A 12,616-nucleotide genomic window follows, 5' to 3' on the forward strand; every position below is an offset into this window, starting at 1 on the left:
CAGATAGTGAGAGCAATGTGTGAATGAATGCAGGTATGAATGAGGAAGAGACTGTGTGTGTGTTTGATCAGGAGAGAGTGAGAGTGATGTGGGAGTAACTGCAGGTATGAATGAGGAAGTGACTGTTTGTGTGTTTGATCAGGAGAGAGAGAGATGTGTGAGTGAATGCAGGTATGAATGAGGAAGTGATTTTGTGTGTGTGTGTGTGTGTGTGTGTGTGTGTGTGTGTGTGTGTGTGTGTGTGTGTGTGTGTGTGTGTGTGTATGTGTGTGTGCGTGTGCGTGTGCGTGTGTGTGTGTGTGTGTGTGTGTGTGTGTGTGTGTGTGTGTGTGTGTCACGGGGGGAGAGAGTGAAGAGTGAGAGTAATCCCTGGCAGCAACAGCAATGAGGCCTGTGTAAGTCTGGACCATACCACTGGACACATACCTCTCACCCTCTTAGATCCAAGAAATCTGGACAAAGCCAAAATAATAGGGGTACAAAGGCACAAAATAGGGACACTTTTAACTACTGCTCTCACAAACTTAGAAAGTTGATAGAAATGCAGGTTTTGCATTAGCATGAAACTCAACTGTCTGTCATTATTTTCTGAGTTCAACCTCAGTGATCTGCCAGTGATTTGCCAGAAAACAACAATTTTATGAGAAAAAGATAAAAAATATGAGGCAGAAATCTGGAGATTTTTAAAAAATCTATATAGTTGAAAGGTATGCTGGACAGAGCCAAATAATAGGGACAGATTTTAAATATTGCTCTTATAAACTTAAAGTTAATAAGGTTGACATTAAGTTTGCTTAGATCAATGTTATGCTGTTAAGCAGAATGTACACTTTTTTTTGGTAATTGTCTTTTTATTGTACTTTTGAGCTTTTCTCCCCAGGTCTCCTAGTCCAGTCAGGCAGCCTCATTAAACAAATGTCAAATAAATAGATAAATGAAATATGTACTTTATGTGCACCGTGGAGAGGGGGGCACCTTGGGAAAACCTGGATTCAGCAAGGGAGCCGAGAATCGAAAAAGTTTGGGAACCACTGGTTTAGAAGATTCTTACACATGTATATATTTGAATATATTTATATACATTTTGTGTATATTTTTATAGGTATATATGTAGCTTGTATTTATGCAATTTTAGTAAATTAATTCATCAGTTTATTATTTAGGTATAGCTCATCCTGTTTCTTTAAGATTTGGATGTTTCGATTGGTGGGCTTTAATTAATTCAGTTATTTATAAGTGGTTTGATTATATGCTTTATGACATATGACATATGGCAGTTCCACTGTGAAAGCGCTTATGATAGTTCTTTGCCAGCAATACTGGATTCTTCAGCGGTTCCTGGGTCTACATTCTGTTTGGAAATAAATAAATGAATAAATAAAGCATTGGAAATTCCCAGAGTTTGAATTCCTCAAACAAATGTATTAATTAAGTTATCCAAGATATGACTTGTTTCACTGCAGGCTTTTATTGTTATTGTGAATTATACTTATTACAGTACCTTTCTTTTTTGCTTATTTAGGTAACAGTAAAATGAATTACTGTTTCTTTAGCATGATGGATTCAAAGGCATAAAGTGTCATTGAAATGTACCTGAATCATTATACTTTCCTCAAGCCAGTTCCTGGCTGGGGTACCTTCTTTGTAATGACTGCATGTTCCCCTTGTATCTGTGTGGGTTTTCAACAATATCTGTGCTTTCCTTTTCATACAAAAAACATGCTGACAGGTGAACTGGTGATCATATAAACTGCTTGTAGCCATGTGTGTGTGTGTGTGTGTGTGTGTGTGTGTGTGTGTGTGTGTGTGTCCTCTAAACTGCTTGCAGCCATGTGTGTGTGTGTGTGTGTGTGTGTGTGTGTGTGTGTGTGTGTGTGTGTGTGTGTGTGTGTGTGCTCCTCTTGCATGTGTGCTTCTTGTGATGGATTATAATCCCATCATCCCATCCAGGACTGGTGCCCTGTTGTATTCCTGTTCTATGCCAGCAATAAGCTCTGGCTTCTCCTCAACTTTCTATGGGATGGAGTAATAAAGGAAAAGAAATGGATAACTGGCTTAGTGACTCTGGCTATCTCAAGTTCTTCCACTGATGTTTATTCCAAAGGTCCATATCAATCCAGGCAACACTAATTCCTTATATTTTCTAGCCAGGAAGAAACCAAGATTCTACAGGCAGCAGTATGTATAAGGAAAAGGATGGTGTAGGGCACATGTAAAAACTCATCTTTTTTAACACGTTTATTGAATTATTTAAGATATAGGCAAACATACATATATATAAAAGAAAACAAACCATGTTAACTTATTCACAGTTACAAACATTATATAAGACATACATTATTTTATACAATTATCTTCAATCCAGCATTATATAGATTGTTCAATTCCTTCCCTTCCCTTAAACCTCTCTCCTTCACCAAAACATTATTCTGCATGTACTATTCCCGCAATTTCCAATTTTCCTCTCCTTATTTTTTTAATCCCCCCCTACTTCATCATCATCATCCCTTTACACTTTGAATTATAGCTTTCCGCTTGTGTTATGTGTATGACCCTTAACTGTGTTGCTCTAAAATATTCCTTCAAATCAAATAATCTTAAACCACCTTGTTCTATTGGAAGAACCAACTTATCCCACTTGACACTTGCCCTCTTCCCCTCCCAGATAAAATCCTTAAACTCTTTATTAATTACTGTCCACAGCTTCTCTGGTTGATAAAATGCAAAAACTCACACCTAGTTACAATAATGAAAGGCATTTGATTTTTACCTTTTATATCATCATTGCTATTCCATTTCAAAAGAAAAATATTTTCATAGACAGTGCTTAACTTTATGCGGCTTAGATAAGTTTTACAAGTATTACAGAAATCTAGGTTTCAGTTTGTATATACTTATTAAATGTAATACTTAATGTTGCTGTTGTTTGTCTTTCGGATTTTCCCGGTTAGGGGTCGCCACAGCGGAACTCCGGTTCGCTAATGATTGGCAGTTTAACCTTGTAAATTACTGAGACAAATTAATGTATTACTCCTTATAGATTAACTAAAATATGTTTTCTCACAGCCTTTTATCATAGGACCCTACAGAAACCGACTTACTGCTACAGATATTGTTGATCCTGAGGTTTCCTGGAGAATGGATAAGTAAGTAAAAGTTAATTTTTCACAATAACCACAGTAAGATACCTTTCAGGATAAAAGTATGACAGCGTTATTTACCAGAACATCATGTTTGTATAGTAATACAGCTTTTTGTATCAGGACTGAAAACAAAAGTTTTGCTTGGTACTGAAAAATGTTTGCAGTAAAACTGACAAGGTGCTTTGAAGACATTTTATAAGGTGTGTTTGAGGTCAAAGTGCAAAACCTTATCAAACGTTACAGGCTATATTTGTCATATTAAAGTCAGGCTCATAGCTTTAGCAGTTTTGGCCTTTTGTGGCCTAGATGTATGATACAAAATTTACTTTAATTCAATATGCGAATAAAAGTAATAGAAATATTCACATTCTACATGAAAGTGCAACTAATTTCATTTCACAAATGCAAATTTAATTTTAGTGCTAATAAAGTACTGCTTATTATGATAACTACATTGTGTATCGAAGGCTAATGTACTACACAAACTAACACAATTTACTAGGCTGCATTCACCAGATTAAACAAAGGCACATTACTTTGGCAGATGAAAATGTTTCTGTTTGAAATATACACTATACTCATTTTATAAGTTAAGTAAGCATGCCAAAAAGCTCCAGGTAGGTAGCTTTGCCCAGTGATGGAAAAATGATTATGTACAAAGTTACAAAGTGGCAATGCAGAAGCTGGTCCCCCTAGATGCCACATTGTAGACAGTGACATGGACTGCCAGCACTCTAGGATTGGGTACTTTGGTGTTGTTTCTTTCATACATGGGTAGAATGGAGGAATGCTACATAGAAATAATGGAAATGAACATAATGAGTGAACATGGACTGTAAGAGAATAGCTTTTTTAGGTTCTGCTTTGTTGGAAGTGAAAGGAATTGTTGCATGTTTACCAGAATTAAGACAGGGTATAGCTTAAAAGTGACAAGGATTTATTTTCCTCATGTCACAGAAGAAAAAAAGTTAGCCAATAGTACTAAGCTTTACTTCTGTGTGGAGGCATGCGTGAATGGGCGTGCCTTCGTTGAAGGTTGTGCGTCAGGGCTGGTAACTCGGCATGTAAAAATCCACTACCAAACATTAGCGGACCGGAGTTCCGCTGTGGCGACCCCTAACAGGGATAAGCCGAAAGACACAACAACTAAGCTTTACACTGTGCTTCCTAGGAGACGATGCATCTGGGTAAGTGCTATCTGTGGAGAACTCTTCACTATCATACAGACTATACTTCTCTAAGGATCCTCTGTTCAGGTTAGAATTAAACATTCCACTGATAAAGGAAAATTACTTTGTCTGGATTTTAAGATAAAAGGTGCCAATTTTGCGAATAGCTGGGATGAAGCGTCACTACTAATGTTTTCTATGTGAAAACACTGACACCTGCCAGCTGTAAACCTGGGTTATCAGATTTCAAGCCATAGTTTTAACTTAACTTTTTCAATATTTTACATCCTCTATTAGACTTGTGTAACCCTTTCAACCTACATTGTGAATATAAGTTGAAAACATTTTCATAATGTGATCTGATAAAGTGATTAAAATATTACCTTTTGACAGATAGAGAGAAAGTGAGCACTCAGTAATGCTACTGTATTACTTCTTGAAGTGGTTTCTCAAAAGAAAGGCTTTGAATGACCAAGATGGTTCATTAGTATTCAAAAATGTGAAGGGAAACATCAGTCGGAATTTCCACAATAAAGCCAAAATAACTAAAAGAACAAATGTTTGGCACTGAAACATAAAAGTATCATTCAGTCCACAAAATTATGGCAAATAATAACTATTATTTTTTTACCAGTCAACCCAACAATACTCCATAAGCTGCACATTAATAGAAAAGGCCCTAAAAATAAAAAAAAAGCTACCTTAAAGTTACTGATTTCTGTGCAGTTAAAGTTAAAAATGTAAAACAGCAAAATATAGTTTCTAATCCCCAAACTGTACTAAAATCAATGACAAAAAGAAGGGAAAAAACTAAGAAGTATTTAATTATTTTATTTTTATTTTATTCATTTTATTTGCATTGGTTTACAGGAATAGTATGAATAGGTTTAGCAAGAAACCCCTTTGGAGCAAAGGCTAAGGGAGAAAAGCTCTGTATATGTTACAATAATTAAATCAGTCATGGAAGTTTAAACAAAAAAGGGAGAATTATATTCAGTATTCAGTACATGGCTATGCATAAAACAGATTAAGCAAAAATAATTCAGACATTATATTCATTCAATAATTTACATCAAACATATGCATCAGATACATAAAATAAGGAGATATTTATAGAGAGAAACAGTTTATGAGCAGCAGTGAGTTCAGTTCACGGGACTGCATTAGTCTCAGGATAGGTGCTTGCTGTAGTAAAATCATTTTTTGTGAAAAATGACTTCTAAGAAGAGAGAAAAAAATACTTTAGGAAGGTAGCAATAATATGAGAGATACAGTTAAGTGAGACTGGATGTTGTTCACTTGCTTGAAATTGAGATTGTTGATTTTTAATTAATTCTGCATTTCATCAAACTTATTTGGTCAATGTATGCAGAATCGATTAACAATAGACAATGGGCCTGATTCCAAGAGACTTGCTCTCAATGTAAGTGACCTCTTACACTGAGAACAGGTCTTTTGTAATCTGGTCACTAGTGTAAGTCTAGTTATAGATAGGCCTTACACCAAAATAAGTAAGTTACATTGACAGCAAGTCTTTCAGAATCAGGACAAACTAACACTGACAGCAACTCTTTTGGAATCTTTTCCAAAATGTATGTGAGTTTAAACGTGTGAATGCATGCATGTGAATGTATACATTTGTGTGAGTGCATGCATTTGAGTTTGTTACCGCTTGTGTGTGTGGGGGATTTAGGTTCAGGCTGACTTTATTTCATTTGATGTGAGACTGGTAACAGTGATCTCGGGGCTAATATATATGTTGCAGGGGATGTGGTGGGTAAAGGGGGGCTTACCCCCCCTGCAAAACACTATTTTAGTTTTTTTTTTTTTTTTGGTGATATGAGCCATTAGATGTTTCAATTCACTATACTGAAACATTGATTTAGTGAATTTCGACTTTTTAATATAGACCTGTGAGAGTAGGAGGAAGTTATTTTAATGAGAAGTCAGAAGTGAGGAACGGAATACAGTCAGGATTACTCTAGAGATGAGAAGAGATTAAATACATTTGATCTGCCAATCTGGTGACATTTTAATTGTTTTTTGAAGGAATTTCCATTATGATCTGTTTTTAGGGATAGAGGGACAGAGTTCCACACGTATGAAATTTTGTTTGACCATAGGTTGGGAGTTGGCATAATGGTCCAGGAGTTTACCTCACAGAAACAAGGAACACGGTTGGATTCTCACTTTTTAAAAGGTAAACGTATTCAGTCTTAGTTTTATTAGTAGAGTAGAGGTGATGGTAAAAGCTGTTTTTTGTTTTTAGAGGGGTTTGGGAGTAAATAATATTAATTTTGTTTTATTAGGATTTAGTAGGAGTTGAGATTTGTTTAGCCAAGGTTCTGTAGAGGAGAATGCACGTTGAGTTATGTGCTGAAGTTTTGTTAGCATTTTTGCAATGTCACTGTAGTCTCTTCTTTTCTTTTGTTTCAGTCCTTCTCATCATCAGTGTCTTCATTAGTAAAACTTTCTTTAAAATATGTAGTCAAAGTATTTCAGTTTTACTTTTACTATCAGGCCTTTCAGTGATCAATCTGGCTTTATTTTCTTCTGTTTTAACTGATATGATCTTCTTGTGGTCAAAGGAATTCTCTAATGTTTTGCCAACAATGCAATTCAAAAGGGGGGAACATTATAGGTGCTCAAGTCCCAAGCACTTGAAAATCACTCTCTTCAAGCCAGGGACTTGCATGCATTGTAGCTTGTGTAGGCGGTTGCTTGTGCTTGAACTCAAATATTAGTTTAGACAAGCAGCTATGTGAAGGGGGCAGGATGGAATTTTAGGCTTAGGGAGTGGAAGGGATATTTTAGGGTTATGGAGCAGGAAGGAAGTTTTAGGGTTAGGGAGTAGGAAGAGAGTTTTAGGGTTAAGAACTGGCAGGAGAAGTTTTATGGCTAGGGAACAACTGGAGAATTTAGAAATGAAGGAAGTTAGAGTTTTAGGTAGGTAGTACAGAGCATTATATTTAAAGGCACATTAACCCATGCTTGTATCCAACATGATATAACTGTTATATGTAGGTGTACATCTAAATAGAGACCTATGTGTATATATGATTATAATACTTATGATTTAAAACTCCTGTCTAATCCCAAATTATCGAATAAATTAATCTAAAACACATTTCATAGAAATTTTGTATACAGCAAATACTCCAAAACTTTTTTGCATGCTCCCCCATATGCCCATGTGGAGAGCTTCACCACTTATACCCCTTTACTTACATATACTAAATATATTAATAGTCACAAAACCACAGAGAAAAGACAAAACACTATACACAGTGAATCACTACAGCCATATAAATAAACTTCTAGACATGTGGGGTGCAACATCTGCATGGCCATTAGCAAGGTACATTTGGTGTACTAGACTAATTTGTAATTCCTACTATCATAGAACCCTAAACCACACCAGCAGTAATTGTCTATAGCCTGTTTTTATTTTTCTATGAATTGGGATTCAGTGAAATGTGATTTAAATCAATTTATTTGATTATTTGTGATTAGACAAAAAGACTCTTGGATCAAAAGTATTACCCTCCAAAACATAATCCGAAGACTGCATACAATTTCTGTCCCAATTTCAAAATGAAATTCCACTGTACCAGAAATGAAAACATTACTGAAGTTTTTTGTCCAAATCAAGTGTCAGGAGTTCTTCAGAATATTGAACAATTTGAATTGCCACAATTAAATACTCTACAGAGATGGAATTGGTCACATGATAAAAAAAAAAAACACAAAAAAAACCCCTCTTAAATGCATGCAAACAGAATTACAACTTCATAATGTATAGGTGTTGTAATAAGCATCTGGTAAGTTAAATGTATAATTATAAAATATTGTAAAATCGGTTTCTTGTTTGAAAAATAATGATGCATAACATTATTAAGGCATTCTTCACAAATTAGCCATGCTCAGTCTTAAAACACTCATAATAGATATATGCTGTCATTTAATTCAAGGAAAACACCAACAGAGAGCCTTAACTGCTGTTTAATTCTATATACTCAAACTGGATTCACATACACCCCTGAACAGTTTAACATTACTTTTTTCATAAAAAGTGATTTTTTTTAAATTCAGGTAAGTGTTGGACTAATACTTATATATTCTCTAATGCAGTTTTCTCTTAGTTTCTCAGTATCAAATTCTTCATGTATCATACACTTTGCAATATATATCACACTTTGTGAATGACAGTTAAATTTACCATTTCTGCCTATAGTTGTGGGTTTCTGCCTATAGTTGTGGGGTAGTTGTCCACTGTTACGTAAGGACCTTCAAAAGATAAATATCTCCAATGGCTACATTTTCCTCACTTCATTTTATTTAATGAAATCAAGCACAACGCCACAGAGCACACCAACGATATACCATAAAACCACCGCTGTTTATTAAACACTCAAAACATTAACGCTCAAAATGATTCATCTGAAGAAGTCTGTGCTTGGCAAGACAAAAATGCATGTTACATTTTGAGCATTAATGTTTTGAGTGTTTAATAAACAGCAGTGGTTTCATGGTATATCGTTGGTGTGCTCTGTGGAGTTGTGCTTGATTTTGCTATTTGTGTTCCTGGTTTGCATTAAGCACACTGTCTCCTCCATTTTTTAGTTATTGGTCATTTCATTTAACCTCCAAACAATTCTGGGTTAGAAGTATAAATGGACCATTTTTTTTAATAATCTTCTAAATGGTGTTAACATCACTAGATAAATTATTGACAACAGCCCTAAGCTCACAGGAAAAACATCACTACAAATATTCCATCACATAAAAAAAGCAGGAAAGCAGTGATGCAAACTGAGTTTATTGCACAAACAATCCGCTAGACCGGTTTCGCCACATGGCGTAATCAGTGTGTGTCTCATGGCAACAGTACCATTGTGATTAATATACATTCACTTTTAAAGCAACACAAACCCTTAAATTATCCCAACATGCACAATAATTATTTTGCAACATATTTAAATATACCACATTTATGTTGCACAACAGAGCTAAACAATTCAAACTGCCTTAATTTCCTAAAACAGTAGATCTTATAAACCAAAAAATTATTACATATTACCAATGGTCATTGAGACCTGGTTTAAATAAGGCTCCCAGATTTATGATCCACATTCGTTCCTTCTTAGTCAACGCTTCATGCTTTTTAAATGTAGTCAAATTATCCCCTTCAACTTTATCTATCCCCGGAAAAACAAAATGGGCTGTACTATGTTGTGTGATGTGCTTATATAATGCACTACGGGTTTGCTTACATTTCATGTCACTCACATGTAATGCTATACGTTGTTAAAAATACACATGATGTCTGTCCTATGTAAAATGAACCACACTGGCATACCGCAATATATATTACCCATTCACTGAAATGAAAGATTTTGTCCTAGAAATAAGATTACAATATTTACAATGCCCACAATAAGTGCTACCCACTAACGTTTTTCTAACCTAGCCACCACCTAAAGTGTGGCCTTTTTTGTATGCAGAAAAATGCTGTCCCAATGTTTTACCTTTTCAAAAACCAAACCTACATCGATCATCCAACAGTGGTGCAAAAAAAGGATCTGACTTCAAAATGTGCCAGTATTTAGATATTACTGACTGGATCTTAAATGTATTGTTTACAAAAGTAGTTATCAATCTAAGTTTATCACCTCCCTCAGGAGTTGTAACACTATTCGCATATAAAAGGCTGAACCTGGATTTAAGATTAGACTGTTCATATGCTTGTTTAATCACAGATTCCCAATATCCCTTAGATGTAAATCTGGACTTAAGGTGTAGAGCTTCCACTGTAAAATCCTTATCTGTGGTACAGATATATCTGATTCTTTGAAACTGGGCTTTGGGAATATTATCTATAATATGCCACGGATGGCAACTACTGGTGTGCAACAAAAAATTTTTAGTAAAAGGTTTCCTATAAAGACTTGTTATCATTGTCCCGCCAATAGTTTTAGTCACATTGACATCAAGGAAATCAATGTTAAGCAAATCAATCTTACCACTGAATTGGATGTCATATTTATTCTTGTATAAATAAACAACAAATGTACGCCGTTATTAAACTTAAAACTATTGATGGGACAATGGTAACGAGTCTTTATAGGAAACCTTTTACTAAAAATTCCCTGTTGCACACCAGTAGTTGCCATTTGGGGGCATATTATAGATAATATTCCCAAAGCCCAGTTTCAAAGAATCAGACATATCTGCACCACAGATAAGGATTTTACAGTGGAGGCTCTACACCTTAAGTCCAGATTTACATTTAGGAGATATCAGGAATCTGTGATTAAACAAGCATATGAACAGTCTAATCTTGCATCCAGGTCCAGCCTTTTATATGCAAATAGTGTTACAACTCCTGAGGGAGGTGATAAACCTATCGAAAACGCACTTTTGCGTAAATGAGTGGGTAAAACAAAAAATAAATTGGGGAAATAAAGTTAAACATGCGGTTTGCATGTTAACTTAGTTGTACATCAACGTTTGGTGTTGATGTACAGCTAAGCGGACTGTTGTTGAGACCGTAGTACAGTGGGGATGAGGGAACATTCCCTTTTCCCCACTGTAGTGCGATCTCGGCGTGAGAATATTTAAGTAGGGGGGTGTGGAGGCACAGCATAAAAGTGTTTTAGGCATTTGTTTTTTTGTTTTGTTTTTTTTATGCATTTACATGAAAGTGCGTTTTCGTTGAAACGCACTTTCGTGTAAATGCATTTGCAGATTTACATTTCGTTGAAACGTAAATCCGATAATAGACAGTAGATCCATATATATATATATATATATATATATATACACACACACACACACACACACACACACACACACACACACACACACACACACACACATATATGGAGGAGTGCAGCATTCCTTCAAAATGGAAAATTATCGGCTTGTGGTAGAACCTGTTCAGTTGATCAGATATCAGTGGATTAAAATTTACTGTCTTTGCCAGTACAAGATTGTGTTACAGTGGGGATTGTGGAATAAAATGATGGACTACACATTGTAATTAAAGGATATGATAAAAACCTTACTTGTCCTGGAGTATGTAATTGTAACACAAAATGGTTGTGTACCAGATTATGTGTACTGCATGTTCTGCATTCAACGTAGGTAAAACCACTAGGATGCTCAAAGAGCGTATTTATGAACATGATTACAATATAAAAAATCTAAACTTACAAATGCACTTTATAAGCACACACTGCAGTGTTCACAGTTCAAAAGAGTTTTATTTTTTATTATAGAAAGACTATTTGTAATGGACAGAAAGGGGGACAGTGATTTGCTTTTAGAACAAAAACAATTGAATTGTCAGCTCCTGCTAGATGCTATTAACAAACCCGGACTGAACAATATGCTGCCTTTAAACTGTATTCTTAAATCTAGTGCTGGTAAATTGAATTAAATTATGAATTTTTAGATGTTGCATAGTTTACTAAATTATTGATTATATTTTTGTAGGTTAAATTAGATGTGAGTGTATATTTGATCATTGTGAGGTTTCTGATGGTTTTATACGTACCGTCACTTTAACTGATTTATTGATTTCTTTGATTGTTTGAACATTTTCATTGGATATGGCATGAATTGATGGCTTATTTAAAGATTCTGCCAATTGAAATGTTTTATTTCTGATGAAGCCTATTGATACATGTTTGTGTGTGTGTGTGTGTGTGTGTGTGTGTGTGTGTGTGTGTGTGTGTGTGTGTGTGTGTGTGTGTGTGTGTGTGTGTGTGTGTGTGTGTATAGGGATACAGACAAAGAGATAGATGTGGATGTGGATATAGATATATCTATAGATACAGATATAGATATAGATATTGCTTAGTGACTACTGAACCTGGGAAACAAACTACTTGAGGTGGTCCCAAGTCCACTGGTGTTATTTTCATGGGGGAGGTGGTGTCATGAAACAGAATTGTAGAACACCTGAGAAATACAGACTAGGCAGACAAAGCAGACAGTGGGTTGTCCATGACAACTAATAAGGAAAAGGTGCCCCTTGGTGTATATCAAGGCCACTGTTTACTGCAGAAGTAAAATCCCTGATGTCTGGGTTTAGAGAGGGTGGTAAAGATGTCGCCATTGAACTACTCATGCAGATATGTGCAAGGATGAAAACAGTGTGGACGGCATTCCTGAAACATGGAAAACAGAATTATCCTCACTTTTGAGGCAAAGTATGTGGTGAAAAGAAAAATAATGATACCTGTATTGTTACGTTACTGGCTGTCTTTAAGAAAATCCCGCGGTATACAAGGAGCACTG

The 12,616-nt window shown here is 35.5% G+C and overlaps 1 protein-coding gene across 1 annotated transcript in view; it reads left to right on the top strand.

Annotated features, from left to right (window-relative positions):
- The window catches only part of LOC122810071, a 312,474-nt gene that overhangs the window by 159,765 nt on the left and 140,093 nt on the right, over positions 1-12,616 (top strand). Inside the window, exon 5 of the mRNA XM_044081563.1 lies at positions 3,067-3,146. Within this exon, the coding sequence (XP_043937498.1) occupies positions 3,067-3,146 (80 nt within the window). The remainder of the gene's footprint in view (positions 1-3,066; positions 3,147-12,616) is intronic.

This window comes from Protopterus annectens, chromosome 8.part1 (genome assembly GCF_019279795.1).
Source record: "Protopterus annectens isolate FY-2018-M chromosome 8.part1, PAN1.0, whole genome shotgun sequence".
In the NCBI taxonomy this organism is placed as follows: domain Eukaryota; kingdom Metazoa; phylum Chordata; order Ceratodontiformes; family Protopteridae; genus Protopterus; species Protopterus annectens.